Consider the following 22,219-nt stretch of genomic DNA (forward strand, 5'->3'; position numbering starts at 1 on the left):
TACATTTGCCTGGTTGTGCATGAGAGTATGAGCTATTTGACTCAATAATATCACTCTTATGATGGTGTATCCGGTGCTATAGCTGACCTTTGGTTTTATGTGTCTTTAACACATATGCCATTCTTTGTATTTAATGGCTCAACCTTGAGATAATACACCAATACAATTTCCCCTGCTCTGTATTCACTATAGGGCGAACCTGTTTTGCCTTCTTTTCTCTGTGCACGAGGTCTTGTGTCGCAAGCCATATATGGAAAACCACAAGTGTCCTTCACTGAGCTGCAAGCACTACAGCCATTATTAAGAAATGTGGCTTTCTAGTTCAGTTAGCTCAGTAGTTTTACACAAACTGCAAAGGCAGGGCACTGTTATCCTTCTTTGGAATACAGAGTCCATTTTTGCTTGCAGAAAATGCAAGCATGCAGAAATTTGAGTCTGCTGATGTGTGTTTACATTCAGTGGAGAAACAAGGCTTCAGTATGGTAGTCAGACTGCTGGAATAGTGCCATGACTGTATTACTGATGCATCAGTCATTGTAGCTTCATTTATTTACACACACTAGAAAGAAAGCATTTGGTATTGTATTTAACAGAATATTGACATGCCTTTTCCTCTCGCAACCTACCGGCACTTTCTGCCACAAGATCAAAGAAGTACCTGAGACGGCCCATCACAGTGCTTTTTGCCTGTGGATGTTCAGGCTAAGTTTACATTACCGTAATCTGTTTCTATATCGTTTCCTTTTGCGGATGCGCTGTCCATGTACATTACAACACTGGATGGTGGAAGCACTCAAAGACGCCAGAGCCCAAGAATACGATTCTGATTTGGCATTGAGAGATCAGATTCGCTGGGCTGGTATCGTTGGTCATGTGACTTGAGTGCTGGGAAGATAAACAAACAGGCGTGCTTCGCTTCAGCTAGCACAGACTAGCAAATCAGCCGATCCGCGTTTATTGAGAGGACAGAAACTCTGACTGAATGTAGTACTGTGTGAAGTGGCAATGAATGAGTATGATTGAAGATAGCGTGTCAGGAGATGATGGAAAGCGATATCTATGAAAATTGTTGGACTTTATTGCCATTGACAAAAATAAATAAATAAATAAAAATGCTGTATTATGACCCCATTGGTGTTAATGTAAACAAAAACTCACAGGCAAATACTGCTTTGTTGATTCATGGGGTGGGAGAGAGCAATGCTACAGATGACCACAGGAAGTTTGGTGCAGTTTGCTAGTTGTTAAGTGACATAAAGCTAAAATGTAACATCCTCCTCCCATGGGAACTAATGTAAATGTTTCCCCTATTTCAACAACATGACGGCGCCTTTGCAGCTCAATAGTGACAACACGCCAACTTGTTGAATAGATGATGTGAGTAAGAGTGTGATTTGTATTGATGGGATCACAGTTTATAGAGTCTACACCATTACACAATTCTACACAGTGGTGTCATGTCAATAGTTATTTTATTCGGTCATGCTTGTTATCGTTTCATGACGAACATGACCTGGCATGGGTTCTGTGAGTTCAGTTTCTGGCAGCTCAATACAAAGCTGGCAGCTGGTGTTAACATTATAGAATATCCTCAGCTTCGCAGCTTTTGTGTTGCAATGGAATATTTTCACCATAGCAATTTCTTAATCATGCACAACATCTGTGTTCCTCTTTTTAAGCTTAAGAATAATGGACACTGAATGACTACTAACTTCCTATGTGGTGTTGTAGCGATAACCCCATGCATACATTTTCCCTAAGTCGGTTTGAAGGTGCCGCTATGGCCCCAGCCATCGCTCAAATGGTTAGGGCACTGTCACTGTTTCGCCGGAGACCTGGGCTCGATTCCGGCCCGAGGTTGTGTCCAGATAGCCAGGCCATGCCCTCCTAGTGATGCAACACCTTCAGCATTGCTTCTAGTCAGGCCTAGAACAATGTAAATATTGTTTTTCTGATCTCCCGAAAAAACGGGAACTTCATCCACTTTGTGCGACACCAGTCAACCAGTAGCAAACCTAGGGAGGCGGGTCAACCATGCCATTTGGGAAACATTAATTGTTATGGTCTTGGTCAGACCAAGTCTTTAAGAGATGATAATCAGGCTAGTTTCCAGAGATCTATTTCCCCTGTCTCTCTATCCCCTATTACTTTCCTGTCTCCTCTCAAACCATACTAACCAAATTAGATCCACAAAAATCCCCAAAAAATCATTGGGGAAAAAAAGATGCTGTTATGCATTGCCGTGCTATGAAGTCTTCTCAAGATCTACAGGTACATGTTTTTTTGTTAATTTTAGGCTCAGTTGACAGCATAAAGGTGTTGCAGTGCTTACTCTTTGGTTTTGCATTTCATTGAAGGCATTTTTGAGTATATTGATTTCCATGATCCCTACAGAAAACCTGCACAGCAAGTTATGCATCAATCATGTAGTCATGTAGTCCAGTGGCTCTGGATGAATCTTTTGATATCCACTTACAGAGAAACCTGTTCTCTTGCACAGTGAACTTGTGTTGATCCATAGAAATATAAACATGCTCTTGCTTCTCTCTCTCTCTCTCTCCCTCCCTCTCTCTCTCTCTCTCTCTCTCTCTCTCTCTCTCTTTCTCTTTCTCTCTCTCTTTCTCTTTCTCTTTCTCTTTCTCTTTCTCTTTCTCTTTCTCTCTCTCTCTCTCTCTCTCTCTCTCTCTCTCTCTCTCTCTCTCTCTCTCTCTCTCTCTCTCTCTCATACAGTTTTCAACTGCAACAGACACACAGTTCTCTTTAAAGCCCTCTCTCTGTCTCAGCCACCCCCTCCTCCCCCCATACACACGCACAGACACAGCTTCACTCTTCTCCTCCTAGTAGTCTGACGTCTACATGAGTGGTTCTCAATCTTTTTTTAACAAACGCCCCCTGAACTTCACAGCAAGTCTCCCAATGCCCCCCTTAGTGTTAAAAGTAAATTAAACTTTTTTTTTTCATTTGCAACTGAGCTGAGCACCCTGACTCTCTGTTATCTCCTTCTCAACACCCCCCGAGGACTCCATAACGTCCCCTGAGGGGCTGTAGAGCCCCTGCAGAGAAAGACTTGTCTACAGTACAAGGGGCCATGCTGACCTCCCCTTCAGTATTAGTCAGTGGTCAGCTGTGAGCTCCACTTCCTCAATCTCCAGTCAACAGGAATTCCACCCCCGCAGCAATGCATATCTTCCGCAGGTCTACTCTACATAAACACAAAGCGCTCACTACTCTCTAGGTCGTCCTCAGACGAGCCTTCCATCGTTGCTTCCAGTCATCCCGATTCTCCATACATCTTTTCAGTTCGCTGGTACTCTGGGCTCTGGCGTCCTTCTTCAGTAGGTCCACAAATGTTAGTGTGGGACGTCCTCTTAACCGGCACCCATGTGACGGTTCCCATAGCACCAGTTTGCTGGCTGGCAGTTCTGGGTGCTTTTGGCAATGTCCTGCGAGTCTCATTCTCCTTACAGCTATCTTCTCGCTCACCCTTGGTATTTCCTCGTATAAGATTTTGTTGGTTACATGTGCACTTTTACTGATGTTAAGCACTGCACGTAGCATCCTGGTGTAGCACCCATCAAGGGACTTCTCTAGGGTTGGTTTCAGGGTCCAGCATTCACTGCCATAGAGGAGGACGGACTCTACTGTCGCGTAGAAGAAGCTGAGTTTGATTGGACGGGGGAGATTGGAGTTCCATACACTGGCCATACCATTCAGGGCCCTCCACGCAAGTGCCTTCCTCACTTTTAGATCTTGCTCAGTAGAGTTGACCCATGAGCCCAGGTATTTGAAATCGTTGACTTCTTTCAGCACAGTGCCTCCTGCTGTACTGAGAGGTTGATGTTCAGGTGGGATGACTACACACTTGACTTAATATTTCCAGTGGTCACTGGCTGGGATGGATTATGACTCCATGGGCCCCTGGGCGCAGACCGCAAAAAAAAACCCTCTCCCCAAGAAAATGTGAAAAACAGTCGTTTAAAGGGCAATTTACAACACATTTTTTTTTTTTAACAAGGAGGCTTGGGCTTCAGGGTCTTCGGCTCCTGGTGCGTTTCTTGACAACATCATTGCTAGCAACTTACTTGGTTGCAATGCAATCTCCCATTGGAAACCTTGTAAGTTGCTAACTGGTTAGCAATGATACTTTCAATGCTGGTTAGCAACGATGCTTTCATCTCCCTGGATGAACCAATCATAAACCACAAATCCTGTCTTGTGTGTTCTGAAAGCGACATCTTGAGCATGAGTAGTTCTCAGCTACTCCCAGTACTCCCACTATAGGGGTGAAGGGCACTGAATCACAAAACCACTCATGCCTTTCTCTGCCTGTCTGTGTTGTGTATTGCGTAGGTCAGTGTTTCTCAACCTTTTTTGAACAAACGCCCCATTGACCTCATCCTAAGCCTCCCAACGCCCCCTTGACCTCATGATAAGTCTCTCAACAACCCCCTTAATATGAACAAATTAAATGGACTAATGCCCCCAATGACTACTAGGCACTGCCCCCTCTCAACTGTATCCTTCTCAATGACCCCCTGGGGCTCCTCAGTGCCCCCTGGGGGGACTGTAGCACCCCCATTGAGAAACACTTGCGTAGGTGATGGCGTGGGTGTGTGAGTGCTCAGCTACCGCCCGGTAATGCTGCTCAGTGCTCTCCTGATCTGGATGAACGAATCACAAACCACTAATGCACATAGGGGTCTGTCTTGTGTGTTGCGTTGCGTTGTGTTGTGTAGGTGATGGCGTGGGCGTGCGAGTGCTCAGCTACCCGCAGTACTGCCGCTACCGCTCGCTGCGGAAGCGCGTGGAGGAGCTGGGCGGGTCGGCGTCGGCGTGGCAACAGGAGGATCCCCACCTGAAGACGCTGGAGGACATCCGTGCATCCATGGTGCAGCAGAACACGCGCGTCCTCTACTGCAGAGACATCTTCACTCACCCCACACTCAACAACAACACCAGCGTACTGGCACAGCTAGGTGAGGACGTACACGTACACACACGTACACACACGTATACACACACACACACACACGTATACACACACACACACACACACACACTATACTGCAGAGACATCTTCACACACCCCACACTCAACAACAACACCAGCGTACTGGCACAGCTAGGTGAGGATGCACGCACGCATGTGTACACACACACACATACACACGCACACACACACACACACACGCGCACACACACACACACGCATGCACACACGTAAACACACACAAACACACACACACGTAAACACACACACACACACACACACACACACGCATACGCATTCACACACACACACATACACACACACGTACGCATTGTCACGCACACACACACACACACACACACACACACACACTATACTGCAGAGACATCTTCACACATCCCACACTCAACAACAACACCAGCGTACTAGCACAGCTCTGTGAGGACGCACGCATGCACGGGTACACGTACACACACACACACACACACGCGCGCGCACACACACACACACACACACACACTATACTGCAGAGACATCTTCCCACACTCGGCAACAACATCAGCGTACTAGCACAGCTCGGTGAGGGGACACGCACGCACACGCACGCACACACACGCACATAAACACACACACACTATACTGCATGGATACTACATACAGTACAGCAAAATATCAACAGTGATATTAGGGCCGCTTTAATTACCAATTGCTAATTCTTTATGGTCACTAGCTGTGGTTGTACCACCTGACGTGTGAGATAAAAAACATCATTGACCCTTTTATCTTGGCGTTCTCTGGCAGTCAGACGATGATGCTGTCAGCTGATTTCTAAGTGTATTGTAATAGTTATTTACTAGGTACACTGTTTGGAAAGTTGTTGAAACTATTTGACAGTTAAGTTCATCCCCTGATTCTCTCCCTCACATCTTCTGGTGCTGTCTCTGTCTCTGTCTCTGACTCTCAGGATGGCCGTCTCTGCGTTTGAAAGGCAGGCCCCGTAAGCGACGTGGCATCTATGCCAGGATCCCTGAGCAGTCTGACCTTCCACAGGGAGAGGGGTGGAAAGAGCAGATGAATGTGAGTGTGAAATAAGTCAAGGAAGAAAAATCTGCACTCACAAACTGCGTCTGATTATTTATTTATATTACCATGGTGGTAATATAAATAAATAATCAGACGCAGCTTGTGAGTGCGGATTTTTCTTCCTTAAGTTGATACATTTTATCGCGCACCCAAAGACTTTCGTTTTTCCAAGAAGTTGAGCGCGTCCTTTGCCATAAAGTGTGAAATAAGTCCCCACATACACTGAGAATACACTCCAGCCTTTGTTCCTCACAGAGGTGGAAATACGAGTTTTTCTACTTCACACAGCCATCTGACAGGAATACATACAAGACTCCACAGCAAATGATAATACAATTCAGATCGTAGAAGTGGCCTACAAATATGTGATGAATACAGCGACTGTGCAAAATAACAATCTATCTGGATATGATCTTGCATTTCTGCAGTTGGTTAGGTCTATGTTCATCAATCAGTATGTGGTCAAAAAATGAGGTCCTCTTACTACCTGAATATACATACTGAATGACCCGGTTGTTACATCAATGGATTGTTTTCGTTGCTCAAGGAAGGACATATTCCAAGATTCCTCAGGACCTCAGGGTTTTTAGTATGTACAATAATTAATACGACACTGGATGGAAACAAACATGACATTTCAGAAACTTAACGAAACAATGCCACAGCAAAGTTGTGCCGAAATTAATGCTAAATGCGGTCCAACAAAAATTATAGATTTTTTTGGGCAAGGCAGTGTTCTGACAGTTCTACATATGTCAAATAAATAAAGACATTTTAAATTGGAGTGCCTTAGTCAGATAATTTATTCTCACTCTTGAACCTGGATGCAAAATACCTTGGACTAAAGAGCACCCAAACCCAAGAAAACAACAAATTATCTGGATAAGAGCAAGCCATACTCTACAAACTTTAAGTTCTACATATGGACTAGAAAATCACATTTTAAAATAATGTTTTGGGCGTCAACACATTGGGTTTATCCACTTATAAGATGATGTAATGTTGTCCTTGTGCATCCCCACTCCTCAGTGCAGGAGAATATGCTGGTCAGTCACACATATTTTAATATGTAAGGTAACTGTATGCCCCCTGTGCAGGAGACAGTGCTGGGCAGTTCAGAGCTGCAGTGGTCTGAATAGTACATATTTCTAATTAAAAAAATAATGTGTTTATAATATAATGTAATGGGTAATGTAGGGGCCGCCATGGCCTAATAATTATTAAGGTGTACTTAAGATCAGATGGTTGCAGGTTCGAATCCTGATCCCCTTAGCTCTCTCCATAAGACAAGGCACCTAACTCCACGTTGCTTCAGGGACTGCAACCAATGCCCTGTTAAATAACTGTAAATCCTTTTGGATATAACTGTCAGCTAAGTGTAATGTAATAATGTAAATGTAATGTAAGCATTCCTCTGTGCAGGACACGGTGCTGGGCGATGCGGAGCTGCAGTGGTCGGGCGGCTGGATGCAGCATCCCGAGCAGCAGCTGTTCCTGGATCAGCTGTTCAGCTTCATGGAGCGACGCGGGTCCCCCATCGGCAAGGTGCCCAATCTGGGCTTCAAAAAGAGTGAGTGTGCCCGCCTTGCAATGCAACTCCTCCATTCAGGGTTTTGAGTTGTGTCAGTATAAATCAAGTCAAGTCAGGTTACTTTATTGTTAGCCGTGGGCAAACTGGTTTCGCAGTTTACCCATTGGGTTTTGCCCAATCTTGACTTTGTAATGAGTAAGTTCTATCGCTTCAGTACGGGAATTGCTCAATGAAATGTGAGCTTCAAAAAGAGTGAGAGTTCCCAACACGGGTGTATGAGTAGGGATATTGATTGACCTGAATTGCACAGCTTTGTCATGCAGGGTGTTGAAGTGAGTGAATGCTACTGTGAGTTAGCCAGGCTACGCCCTCCTAATGACGCAGCACATTCTGCGTTGCTAAATTAATCAGGCCAAGAGCAGTGCAAGTACTTTCTGAGCTCCGGAGGGCTGGGGAACTTTGCCCTGGGTAGAGGTGTGTTCAAGGCAGTGACGTGGTTTAAGCAGAGACGTTCTATCGGGACTAAGAAAATGTTAGGTTTAAACTAATGCCAAACCGAGGGAGGCGGATTAACCATGGCGTTTGGAAACGTTATTCGTTATCTTCTCCGTCAGACCAGAATCTCGGTACGAGATTTGAAAGTTAATGATAATCAGGCTAACTGTGAGTTCCCTTGCCTGTTAATGTGCACTATCTGCCCCTTTAGTTTGAAATCCCCAAACAAGCCTTACAAATCTTAATCTAAGTCTCATACTAGTAAAGAGATAAGTAGGGATGCACCGATACCGATACTGGTATCGGTATCGGCACCAGATACTGCTCATTATACTCGTACTCATCAAGCACTTGCCGATACCAGGAACGATACTGCTATTACACAAAAAAATGCAAAATCTTGTCACGTTCTGTGGACTTGAAAGCAGCATGGAAAAAAAGTGCCACCTCATACATTTACTAACATTTAAATCTACATGGAAATGGACAATAAAAATATCACAGGTGGAAAAAAACAAGGCCATGCATTTATTTTTATTGTATTTTGGTGGTAAAAGGTATCATATCGGTACTCGGTATTGGCAAGTACACACATTAATGTACTCGTACTTGTATCGGTTTTCAAAAAAGTGGTATTGGTGCACCCCTAGAGATAAGTGATGTTGGTTTTCTTGGTAGCTATTTCGTAAGAATTTTTGAGCTGTTTGCTACTGCGACTTAGTGCAGGTCTATTTAAACTGAGTTACTCAGAGAATAAATATACATACATATACATGCATGATTACATATCTATTAAATTGAAATTGACTGACACTTGGTAATCTATTCGAGTTATTCAGCACAACAAATGGTTGGCAATTAACACTTTTGATCAATGCGTGAATGGAAACATGTGTCCAAGTCAAACTGATACCTCCCATCCTTATCTTTTGCCTGTGGCCTCCTGCCTTGGTGTTGCCCAGCCTCCATGGAGAAAATGATAGAGCACTAACAGGTATTTGATGTTGTACTCGTTTCTTATTTCCCCCTTTGCCTTCTACCCGACAGTTGACCTTTTCCTCATGTACAACGTGGTCAAGAAGCTTGGAGGCTATGACAATGTGAGTCACACACGTGCGCGCGCCCGAGCACACACAAACACACACAGACACTCACACACTTCACTTTTTAACAAAGTTTACTTCAAACAAGGTCTAATGGTGTCTTTTGTGATAGAAATGGGGTCAATTAAACATCTCTCTCTCTCTCTCTCTCTCTCTCTCTCTCTCTCTCTCTCTCTCTCTCTCTCTCTCTCTCTCTCTCTCTCTCTCTCTCTCTCTCTCTCTCTCTCTCTCTCCTTCTATCTCCCTCTACCCCATCTCCCCCCGCCCCTCACCATCTATACCCCTCTCTCTCTCTCTCTCTCTCTCTCTCTCTCTCCTTCTATCTCCCTCTACCCCATCTCCCCCCGCCCCTCACCATCTATACCCCACTCCCTCTCTCCCTCTCTCTCCCTCTCTCCCTCTGTTCCCTGTCCCCCTCCAGGTGACTAACCAGCGGATGTGGAAGACTGTGTACAATGAGCTGGGTGGAAGTCCCGGCAGCACCAGTGCCGCCACCTGCACTAGGAGACACTACGAGAGGTGAGTTAGTGAGTCACAGCGCTATCAAGTCCTCTTGTGCAAACACAAGCGGTGAAATGGTGGGCGTCGTACGTATGCGCCACACCTTGTCTTCCACACCCGCCCTGGACAAGACACAAACAAGACATCGTCACCGGCACAGTGGTGTAAATGAAATATATTAACAATAATTCATTTTAATGATTAACAGTGATGTTTTAATGCAACGCTACGCTATGTAATTGCGAGTGCCATCAAGTCCTGCTGTGCAAACAGTACCAGGGAAATGGTGGGTGTACGGGCCACACCTGTGTTCTCTACACCTGCCCTGGCCAAGACATAAACAGACATTGGTTGGATTCCAATATGCTGATTTCCGTCCTCCCTTGCTCACTTGCCTGCTTGTGATCTCATGATGGCGTCACTGACGGCAGAAAATTAATTCAAGATCTTGTAGAAGCACAATTCTAATATAATTTCCTCATTAGCAATCAGGATGGTGAATGAAGAACAGTCCCCCAAAAATTGTTGTGGCTAGGCTGAAACTTGGTTTCTCCACGAAAGCGGGGCGTCAGCAAAACACGAGGCCACAAGCACAAGTGGAGGACGGGAGTTCGCATATTGACATGTGCCCATTGTCAAAAAGGAGAACTGGTGCATTAATGGCATCCCAACCTGATAATGCTACTTCAAAGCAGCAATGTGCAATTCCGGGTGCTATGAAGCCCTGTTGAGCAAACAGTACCAGGGAAAGGGTGTTGCAGGGGCCACACCTTACCCCTCCACACCTGCTGTGGAGAAGGCAGAAAAGACGTTGTCAGACAGCAATACTGGTGCAAAAGGGAAGTTATAAATGGTTCGACAAGAAGATACTGCTATTATAAAAAAAATTATAGCCTGTATGGGGAGTTTCTTAAGAATAGCAAAGATTTAATGTTCACTACAAACTGTTCAATTGCAGATACTTGTTCAGCGGGCCACACTGAACGGTATCCTTGAAAAGGAACATATTTTGTAGACCCAAATATTTCTGGAGGCCAACTTTCCGCAGAATACATTATTACATAAGCAGTGTAATGCAGATGTGTGTGTGTGTGTGTGTGTGCGTGTGCGTGTGCGTGTGCGTGTGCGTGTGCGTGTGCGTGTGCGTGTGCGCGTGCGCGTGCGCGCGCGTGCGCGTGCGTGTCGGAAGGTCCATCTCTGTGGTTTACAGATTGCTGTTGTTTTGAGATGACTGGATGGTATTCCCTCTTACATTTGCTCACACACCCACACCTGCCCCTACAGTGTGGCCTATGAGGCAGTTGGCCTGCGCCAAGCAAGAATTCCAGTCATGTCATCTCCATGGTGACTGCTACTGTGTAATGAGATTAATTTCTATGAGGCTCAGCAGAGGACTGTAAACTTGTATTTGCAGGTATTTACTCTCCAAAGTACTGTGCGGCCGAAGATGTCAACTAAAAATGGCGGACATGTAGAAGATTCTCCTGTTCATATACGAAAATTGTACACTTCCAAGTCATGTTGAATGCTTAAAAATTGATGTTGGTGATCAATATTCATGAACAGTATGGAATTTGTTAATGGGCAGCATAAATTCTGGAAATGAACTACTAAAAAACTACATACTCTATCAATTTTTTGTTTGACTGGTTATCGAGTGAAAAATTAATGGTAGGTGTCGCTAGGCACTAGCTGTCAGCGAGTTGGCTTATGACCCAGTGAAGGAAAAAAATGTGTTCAAAACTTAAAACGACTTTTAACTTTAAATGAGTTGTCACAGAAGTCTGGTTTGTTGTTGCGTGCAGCACAGTAATTAAAATGTAATTGCCAGGCATAGAAGAAGGACAGGCAGTCTAAACAGCCCCAAAGCATTCTTCTCTGAGTACACTCTTCTGTCAGACTCAAATGTCTTTTTAATTAGCTCAGAGATTTATACAGAAATGCCTTAGATTCAAGCTCGGCCCAGCTCAGTACAGTTAATTGATTTTTAATCGAGAATCTTGTTTGAACTATGGCTGTTTTGTAGTCACACTGACAACCCCCTCCTACACTGCTTCAGCAGATCAGGATACGTTTCTTGACAACATCGTTGCTAACAAAGTTAGCAACTTCCTTGGTTGCCATACAATTTCCCATTGGAAACCTAATAAGTTGCTAACTGGTTAGCAACAATGCTTTCGAGAAACGGGTCCCTGATCTCTGTTAGGCTCGAAGTGCTCCATCTTTAAGCATTAGAGTAGTGGGATGGCATTAAGTAAAGCCTACAATTACTTTTTCCATCAAAACTTGTGAAAATAGAGGACGTTGTCTCCTAAACAATTATGTAACCGAGTGGAAGAAAGGATGTGTGACAGAGTAGATTTAACAGAATGACAGAATCAATCTCTCCCCCCTCTCTCTACCTCTCTCCCCCACTCTCTGCAGGCTTATGCTGCCCTTTGAGCAGTCCCTGTGTAGTGGTTCCAAGCCTGCTTCGGCCCAGGTGGTGTTACCCAAGAGGCCCAGGGGGCGCCCTCCGCTCCACCTGCAGAAGAAGAACAGCCTCCCACCTCCAGCACCTACCCCCAAACCCCCAGTACGTGGCCCAATAATGCACTGCTCCATTATGGACCTTCAACATCTGATATCAATATTCCTCTTCTATTATATTTCAGAAATTTTGTTTTTTAGTTGCATGCAGTAACTTCTGTAATGTACATGCTATTATATCGGTTCGCCTGTAGGAAATCTTTTTGTTTATTTATTTGTTGTTGTTGGTTTTTCTTTCTTCTTTTTGAGGGTTTGTATGACCTGTCTGTCAGGAGACCTTGTGAAATGTGTCGTAGAATTCAACATGTCTTTACAAATACTTGCATGTTAGTGTAATACTTGCAAAGATATTTTAAAATACTGCAGATAAGTGCTTTACTAATTTTTTAAATACCTCTCAAACATATTAGGAGGTTGTTTACACAATGGGCATGCAGTTCAGAAAGGCAGACATTCTGACATAGTGTAGTGTGATTTATGATTAGGCTGCCTTTTCTCTCTACTCCACTAGAAGGCGATTTTCAGCGCTCTGAACCGGTCAAACCAGCCAGACTACTATTTCACAATTGTATTGACATAAAAATGATTTACATGGCCATTTGAAGCATGTTTTTAAATATTTAGAATGTTCTTTTTCTTTTTTCAATTGTTTTGTTAGTTGTTGAAGCTCTGTGTTGAGGTCCCTTGGTCTGTGACTGTGGTTTCTGTTCTTGTGTAGCGCCACAGAACAAAAAGATTCTCCAATGATACTACAGCATTGAGTGCATAGTTTTATTTCATTTCAATGCCCCCAGTACTTCAAAGGAATGGGCCTAGATATTGGTCTAGTAGCCCTAGGCCAGTGGTTCCTAACCTGGTGTGCCGGCACCCTCTGGGGGTGCGCCAGAGAATTTTGTTTTGCGTTGAGGTTGTGACCAAAATTCTGCTTGCAAACATCATAATTAGGCTAAATCAAAACCAAATGAAATCATATTTTGGTCCCCATGGAAAGCCATTAAGGTATTGACTAATGCCTTGAGTAAGAATCATTGTAATTAATCACTTATATCCTTTTTGTTTTAGTGCGTATACAAGTGTAGAGGTTTGGGTTGGGGTTGCGTGGCTTGTCTTGGACATAGGTATGGGCGTGCGTTGAGACAAAAAAGGTTAAGAACCCTACCCTAGGACATGGAAGTGATTATGATAATGAAAGCTATGAATGAATTTAGCCTGATTATCATCAACTTTCAAATCTCTCCGAGACTTTGTCTGACCAAGAGCATAACAATTAACATTTCCAAACGGTATGGTTGACACCCACTTCCCTTGGTTTGCTAATGGTTGTTTGCTACCCGAAAAAAGTGGGAGGTGTTCCCGGAGGTGTACCTTTCAAACATATTAGGAGGTTGTTTACACAATGGGCTTGCAGTTCAGAAAGGCAGATATTCTGACATAGTGTAGTGTGATTTATGATCAGGCTGCCTTTTCTCTCTACTCCACTAGAAGGCGATAGCAACATTTTTAGCACTCTGAACCGGTCAAACCAGCCAGACTACTATTTCACAATTGTATTGACATAAAAATGATTTACATGGCCATTTGAAGCATGTTTTTAAATATTTAGAATGTTCTTTTTCTTTTTTGATTGATTATGATAATGAAAGCTATGAATGAATTTAGCCTGATTATCATCGACTTTCAAATCTCTCTGAGACTTGGTCTGACCAAGAGCATAACAATTAACATCTCCAAAGGGTATGGTTGACACCCACCTCCCTTGGTTTGTTAACGGTTGTTTGCTACCCGAAAAAAGTGGGAGGTGTTCCCGGAGGTGTACCTTTCAAACATATTAGGAGGTTGTTTACACAATGGGCTTGCAGTTCAGAAAGGCAGATATTCTGACATAGTGTAGTGTGATTTATGATCAGGCTGCCTTTTCTCTCTACTCCACTAGAAGGCGATAGCAACATTTTTAGCACTCTGAACCGGTCAAACCAGCCAGACTACCAGTCAAACCAGGTGTTCAATTAACATTTCCAACAATTAACATTTCCAAACGGTATGGTTGACACCCACTTCCCTTGGTTTGCTAATGGTTGTTTGCTACCCGAAAAAAGTGGGAGGTGTTCCCGATTTTTCGGGAGCTTAGAAAGTACTTGCATTGCTCTTGACCTGACTAGTAGCAACACTGAAGGTGTGTCACTAGGAGGGCACGGCCTGGCTAGAATGAATTGCCAGTCATGAATCACCATTAACTTCATTTCTCTCTCTCTCTCTCAGCAGGTAGTGACTGTGGATGGGGTGGTGGTGGTGAAGAGGGGAAGAGGGCGACCCCCAGGCCGGCGGAAACTCATGGCAGCCAGGGCCAACAGCAACAACAACCAACAAGGCAGCACCCCCCTGCAGCCCGCACCTCCACCCAGCCAAGTGAAGGCTGCTCCTCCCATTCCCACTCAGGGTCCAGATGCCCCTCTCCCATCTCCAGCCCTCCCCAACAGCACCCTCTTTCAAGCTCAGGTCTCCACCCCCACCTCGGCCACGTCCACCCCTCCCTTGGCCCCTCAGTCTAACTCCATAAAGCAGGAGACTGAGGTAGTACCCACTACCCCCCAACTTGGGCGCCCTGTGACCCGGTTCAATGGTGTCCCGCGAGCGACCTCCTCCCGCAACGCATCAGAGTCGGCCACTTCCAAACTCAGTAGTGGGCCCTCGCAAACATTATCCGGTGCCTTGGCACCTACCATGCCCAAATCCAGTAGCGTCTCCCAGGCTGAACTAGCGCCCCCAGCCCCAAGTGCATCCAAGTCGGCTGGTTTCTCCCAGGGTTCCTCCCCCACTGCCGCTGCGGCCCCAGCAGCAGCAGTAGTAGTGGTGGGCAGCAGCTCGTCGCCTACAGTCTTCAGCCCCACCAAGGGCCTCTGCCCCCTGGACCTGTTCAGGACTAAGATGGGCCTGGGAGCCATGGCCCAAGCCCTGGACTCTGCCTCCTCCAGGCTTCACGTCCCTTCTCCCTCTCCGTCTTCGGTGAGTAGGCACCCTGTGACCCCCAGTGGCCCAGGGACCTCCAGCCCCACCTCCACCCCCACCCCTACCTCAACTTCCACCCCAGTCAGGCCCGCAGACGCCCAGCCTTCTCCCGCTCTCCAGCACCAGCGCTCTGGGTCCTGCACTAATGACCAAGGGGTCCTGGTTGAAGTTGGACCATCAGCAGCAGCAGCAGTATTGCAGCCCCAGCCCCAGCCCCAGCCCCAGCCTCAGCGGTCCCAGCCTCCCCTCCGTATCCTCCCCCTGGAGCTGGGCTGCAGCCTGCAGGTGCGGCAGCTGATGCTGAACAGCCTGAGCTCCGAGCACGTGCAGTGCTTCACCAAGCGGCTGTCGGAGGCGCTGGCGGATGCGGGACCAACACCCCAAGCACCACCGTCACAGACACAGACGCACCTACCCCAGTCATTGCCGCCTTCAGCGACCCCCAGCTGCTCCTTGGCGCTTGCCTCCCCACCGAACCCGTCTGCACCGATCACGTCATCACCGCAGGGCGAACAGGCCCAGCCGCTCAACCTCACCATGTGGGGTGCATACAAGAGGCCTGCTGACGGGGGGGACCACCCGGAGGGACACCGTGACGGCGATGACAATGGCCCTCGGCCTCCCGTGGCCAAGCTGTCCAGACTGGACAAGGACGGGCTCCCGCTGATGCACAACGTGGGCGGCGTCTTCCGCTTCCCGCTGTTCCAGGACCAGCCGGCGGACCTCAGCCTGCCCTGCCGTCTCCGCGCCATCCTCCGGGACAGCCGCTGCCTCTCCGCCAAGAGTCCCGATCGCTCAGAGCGCCACCGGCATTCCACCCCGTTACGAGCGGAATCCACCCCGTTACGAGCGGAATCCACCCCGATGAAGTTGGAGTCCACCCCGTTACAGACAGAATCCACCGGCATTGATCCTCTGGACCCCTCCTGCAGGACAGAAGTCTCGTCTAGAGCTGTTGAAGAGGTACAAGGAGGTGCAGTGGGCCTCGTAGACGGAGCTCCGGTGGAGGTGAAAGAGGAAGGTGGCGGGGTGTCTCCTGGGGGAGTGCTGCATTCAGGAGGAGGTGACGGGTCAGGTGGGACTCCCATGGAGGTGGACAGCAGCAGCAGCAGCAGCAGCAGCAGCAAGGAGGCTGCAGACGTTCCCAGCACACAGCGTAACGGTGCCACAGACAGGGGTGCTGCCTTGGAAAATAGGGCAGATGTGTCTCGGGTGGGCCATGGAGAGCTGTCCAATGGGAAGGCGGGTGCCTCTGGTGATCAGGAAATGTTGACCAATGGGGATTTAGCCTCTAAGTGCAGTCACGAGGAACTAGCCAATGGACAGTCGGATGCTCAGGCTGGTGATGGAGTACAGGCTGCTGGGAGGCCAGACATTCAAGACTGCCATATGCCACGGACCAATGGGGATCGAGATACTGATCATGAACACGTGGCGTCGGCCAATGGGCATTCAGATGCACGTGATGAACAAATGCAATTAGCTAGTGAGCATCCAGACATTTGTAATGACCACATAGCGTTGGCCAACAGGCAATCAGACGCTCATGATGCACAAGATGAATTAGCCAATGGGCATTCAGATGCTTGTACTGAGCACTTGCCATTGGTCAATGGAGATGCTTCTACTGAAATCAAGGCATCGGACAATGGGGATTTAGATGCTCATGACGAACAATTACAATTAGCCAACGGGCATTCGGATGTTCATGACGAAGAAATTGAATTAGCCAACGGGGAGCCAGATGCCTGTGAGGAAAGCATGCTATTTGCCAATGGGGACTCGGATGCTCACAATAAGCTCATGGCGTTAGCTAGTGGGGACTCGGACGTTCATGAAGATGAAGATCATGAGACATACACGGAGGGATCCTTCATTTCACTCGTCTTGCCAGAGTCTCCTCCCCACAGCCACTGTAACTCCATCTCCAACACACTTTTAAGTTAACAAAACCGATTAAGCACCATGTGATCATCAAAAAAAACTGACTAACCACCATACGATTAAAAACTAGCAATTAAGTCACTCCTGCAGTCTGTTCTTCAGTTCCCCCTGGTATTGGAATCTTAAACATAAACTGATGATACTAGATCCCTTGGTGCGGAGCTCGTCCTTAAATCCATGTGTCAAATCTGACTTGAGAACCCACTGCGAGGTATTATTCCTGGCCTTAGGTTGTTAAGTTCCTGGCCTTAGTTTGACAAGTACGTACTTGCAGTGGTTCCGAGTGGGATGGTAAGCAGCTGAGAGTGTGGGTGGATCTCTTTTTAAAACGATTGTCCTTCTTGCTCTGTGTTGCCTCCCCAAGGGACAAGGGACTCTGATGCATTCTCTTCGTTTTATTCGTTTTTTGTTGTTTGGGCCAGGACTAGACGGTGGCGGTTGAACAGTATTTGTTATTGTTGTCCTTCACCATCAGTCAGACATTGGTCATGTCTGCTGTTGGATGTCATGGATGTTTATTTTTTTGCAAGTTAGTCTTCTCCTACTGAACTCTTTTTTTTCTAATTCTTTATTCGTGTAGAAAGGCCAATGCCTTCAACATGAGCTGATCTGGTGCTGGTTTTGATCAATGTATTTGCCTTTGTGCCTTGTGTGTGTGTGTGCACGTGAGTGTGTGTGTGCGCGTGTGTGCGAGTGCGTTAGCATGAGTGAGCATGTGTGAGTGTGTGCATGAGGTGTGTGTGTACATACACTAAAATGTGTGCCATTTTACGATAAGTCTAAGAAAGATTTCTCCTATTTCTTATCCTCATTCTCTTTAATTTATCGTCTAAACCAACCGTTTCTTTCTTTTCTCTAATGTATAACTGTTAACATAAGTCTACTCTACTCCTCAGGCCTGTTTGTAGTTGCTATTTTGTATTATTTCCATGTCAGTGGTTTTAGCATTCTGTTCTATTTATTAAAACTACACCTCAGCTGTAACCTTTATTGTGAGGCTGTTGATTGGTGGGACTCTTCCTGTATGTCATGATGTAATTTCCTGTGACGAGCATCGGCTGTTCGGCGTGATCCGTTTGTTTGTTTTTGTTTTTTCTTCCTTTTTTGGTGACCGTTTGATGGCTTTCTGGTCAGCACCCAAACGTCTGGTCAGCATCTAAACGTCGCTGTAGTACTTGATAAAACATATTTTGTTAAGCTTCTAGACGTACATTGCCTTTCTCTGCCTTCTTACTTTCTTGATTTTTAAGTATTTATCTGGTCTTTTTTGTTGTTGTTGTTGTTGTTTATAAATGCATTTATATGTAGACATTCAGCTTCTCAGACATGGATTTCAAGAAACTGTTTACAATCTAATGTGCATGCCAAGAGCTTGATAATTATGATTCATCTGATCTTATTCTGGTACACAGTACTGTTGCCTTGGCTAGTTTTAAATTTAAAATGTTTGTGATGGAAATGTTGTTTTCCCTCTGAAACAAAAAACACACCATCATGTCTTCTTATGTCTCGACGGCCATTTTATGTCCATTGAACCCTTCAATATGGTTTTTCATGTAACGTGAAGCATGGGTATAGGTGACGCTTACTACTGATAATGTATTGAGGTATGACTGCCATCCCCCCATAGGACAAAACAAGGTCTTAGACCAACCAGCAACCACACACACACACACACACACACACACACACACACACACACACACAAATTTGGGTACCCAAAATGACGATATTAAATTTGTCCTTTTTTTTGGGACATTTAGGTACCTATATGATATGGATATGGACACCCCACTTTGGGTTCCCAGCCATTTTGCTAGTTTCTGTCTTTGTGTGGACATTTGGTAACCTTGGGGTAACCTTATTTATTTGAACACACACACACACACACACACACACACACACACACACACACACACACACACACACACACACACACACACACACACACACACACACACACACACAGCCCTCAAACTTCTCACCGCCCAGTGTGACAAACACTCCACTCTTTCCAGACGCGATGACAGCATCTGGAATGAGCAGTGCAGTGGCTGAAACACTCGGAAGTATCCACACCCAGCCAGTGATGGTGTTGGCAGACACACACACTTACACGTACACACACACTTACACGTACACACACACACACACACACACACTTACACACACACACTTACACACACACTTACACGTACACACACACTTACACTTACACAGATATGGAGTTGGAGTGTCTGGGTAGTTTATTCATGTGGACTAGTAGTGTTGTCACTACTGAATGGATTACAATTTAAGGAAAGGGTGTCATTAAAGAATGTCTTTTCAGACTTGGCATGGACGTGGACCATATTAAAATGTGTGTCTTTGTGTTAGTGCATACAGGAGAATCATACTAGCGCAGAATTGCCTAGCGGTTTCCTTACTTGAAAAAGTGCCAGAGAGACTTTGTCTTGCTACCGTTAAAACCTGTGATGCAGTGAAAGCGTTTTTTTCTTCCTTTCTTTTTGAACAAACATGTCATCCATTCCTTTGCCTCTGTCACTATTTTTTCCCCACAGAATAGAATGCCTGTCCGTTAATTATGGGTTGGGTGTATGTGACTGTTATTTCATCTATGTGTGTTAACACTGACTATTTATAATAATAAAAAAATTAGCCATACTTGTGTATTGACACTTTTTGATGACGGAATGTAGTACAATATTTGACCACTTGGAGGCGCCCTGGTATGATGGTTAAAACAGTCTACACATCTCCCTTCCTCACTGTGTCAATGTACAGCATGTGAACTTCATTGGTCTTCCATTGATTCAATCTCAAATTCAAAATAATACTACACATTTTTTGGGGATGCCTCACCCTGCTATGTAATGTGTATATCAATTATCAGCTCAAAGACTCAAGGACATTTTTAATGTCCAATGTAGCAAGGGACTACGATGAAAATATGAGGATTTTTTTGTCTGTTTTTACAAAACACTCAAATTGGATTATCGGACAACATGCCAAGGAACAGATTTCTGGTTCCTTTAAGTCGTCATAGTAAAAACGTTTTATTTCTTGTTTTAAGGTTTATTAATACTGCAGCGTCAGTTCCTGCTGTGTAAGTGTATAGTTATGACTAGAGCAGGTGGTGGTGTTGCCAGGAAGGAACACTTCTCTCTGTAGCATGTTCTCCTTGCACATCCTGATTCTGGGGAAGTCCTCTGCTGCCACTTAGTTTCATTATAACTCTATTACATTGGTCATGCCATCTCTTGCCATGCACAAACACACCGGGCTGATTTTTTAAATGTATTTATTTATTTTTGTCTTTTTCAACTTTATTGATGAGAGGTAGACAGGAAGCGAATGGGGTGAGAGACGGGAAGGGAACGGCAAATAACTCGGGTCGGGAATCGAACCCAGGTTGGCCGCATAGCAGACGAGTGCCCCACCGTTGGGCCACGGCAGGGCCACACTGGCCTAGTTTGAAATTGTCCGTATGGCTAGCCAGTGGATAGTGAGGGTGTTTTCATGCCGTACAGTCACGGATTCATACGAATGCAGTCATAGGGAGGAGTGTGGTGAGACCAGTAGAAATAAAAGTGTAGGAAAGGCAACTGAGAAACTCAAAGCCGGTCTGAGATTGTGTGGAGAGCCAGGTGAAAAAAAGCGGGGAACAGACTACAAAGGAAAAACCCAAGGCAGAGCCAAGACTGTGTGGAAATGTCAGTAGAAGTGAGCAGAGGGAGTATGGAGCTCAGTAGGAAACATAAGGTATAGAAGAGACTGTGAGGGAAGCAGACTGTGGAGGGAGGTGAATGACCCAGCTGAGCAGTAAAGGAGGACTTCAAGACTGTGTAGGGCAGGGGTGGGGAACCTATATCTCGAGGGCCATTTGCGGCCCTTGAAGCAGTTTTATCCGCCCCCCAATATAATTTTAATGTTATGCAGCTTCACATGAAAGGTGACATATTTTGTAAAGGAATCTTAGAAATTACATTTGCAATACAATTAAGTTACATTCAGGGGACCTCGAGAAGGTGGGGTCTGTTTTAAAGGTGGCTGCCTTCAATATAGGCCTGAAGTGCAGGGGGAAATCCTGGTTTGTGTTCAAAATACGGCCCTCTGAGGACTTTTACAGCCCTTGGAGGAATTTGAAGTGGCCCCTCGAATGAAAAAGGTTCCCCACCCCTGGTGTAGGGAGACCAGGGCTGGACTGGGGGAGAAATAGGACCCGGGCACTTTTGGCTTAAAGGGGCCCCCCGTAATTAGCGGCGCAGAACTGACTCACTATTGGGCCCCATATTTTCAGAAATGTAGAAAAATGGTACTTCTGAATATAGGGGCCCACCGGGAAATGCCCACTATGGCAGATGTCCAGTCCAGCCCTAGTTCTGCCCTATAAAGCAAAAATGGAGTAACTGCAGAGCTCCAAACTTTGTAAAATGGCTTGATCCTGTTGAATCACCCTGTTGTCCAGCACGACCAGTTTTAGGTAGATTATTGTGGCACTATTTTAACAAAAGTATTCGCTAACCCGCCTTGACTCACATATGAATTTAACTGCCATCCCATTCCTAACCGATATCAGTCAACCTTTTGCAACTATTACAGTGTCAAGTCATCTGGGGAAGGCTGTCCACAAGGTTTGTTTAATAGAAGTATCGGTGCCTGGTATGCCAAGTCTTTGACGAGTACGAGTATGACTATAATGAGCAAGTATCGAGTATCGGTACTGGTGCATCCCTAGTAGGGTCAGGGTTGCCAACAGCTTTTGCTGGGCCCTGGACAAAGTCATCTGGAAGGGCCCCCCATCCAATATGTATAATGTAATGAAAGCTCAATTTTAGGACCTCAGTCTCCCTGTGCCCGGGACAACTGACCCCCGCCCCCATTGGCGTCCCTGAGTAGGGAACAGTGGAAAACAGAAGGTGGAGCTGAGATTGTGGAGAGAGCAGTGTGGTGAACAGGGACGGGTTAGGATGTCATGGGCCCCTGGGCCTGTCAACAGGAAAGGCCCCCCACAATGGGTGCTGCTAGAGCATAAAA

At 45.8% G+C, this 22,219-nt stretch overlaps 1 protein-coding gene across 2 annotated transcripts in view; it reads left to right on the forward strand.

Moving 5' to 3' along the window:
* zgc:77151 (uncharacterized protein LOC337153 homolog) overlaps positions 1–18,837 on the forward strand; it is a 31,818-nt gene extending 12,981 nt beyond the window's left edge. The window contains exons 4-10 of one of the 2 annotated variants that reach the window (XM_063203121.1): positions 4,737–4,976; positions 5,955–6,067; positions 7,496–7,643; positions 9,147–9,199; positions 9,624–9,721; positions 12,128–12,278; positions 14,492–18,837. In XM_063203121.1, the coding sequence (XP_063059191.1) occupies positions 4,737–4,976; positions 5,955–6,067; positions 7,496–7,643; positions 9,147–9,199; positions 9,624–9,721; positions 12,128–12,278; positions 14,492–17,185 (3,497 nt within the window). In that variant the 3' untranslated portion in view covers positions 17,186–18,837. The remainder of the gene's footprint in view (positions 1–4,736; positions 4,977–5,954; positions 6,068–7,495; positions 7,644–9,146; positions 9,200–9,623; positions 9,722–12,127; positions 12,279–14,491) is intronic. The other variant, XM_063203122.1, reaches the window with a different exon arrangement.
* Positions 18,838–22,219: the final 3,382 nt, after the last annotated feature.

Source organism: Engraulis encrasicolus, chromosome 7, assembly GCF_034702125.1.
Source record: "Engraulis encrasicolus isolate BLACKSEA-1 chromosome 7, IST_EnEncr_1.0, whole genome shotgun sequence".
NCBI lineage: Eukaryota > Metazoa > Chordata > Actinopteri > Clupeiformes > Engraulidae > Engraulis > Engraulis encrasicolus.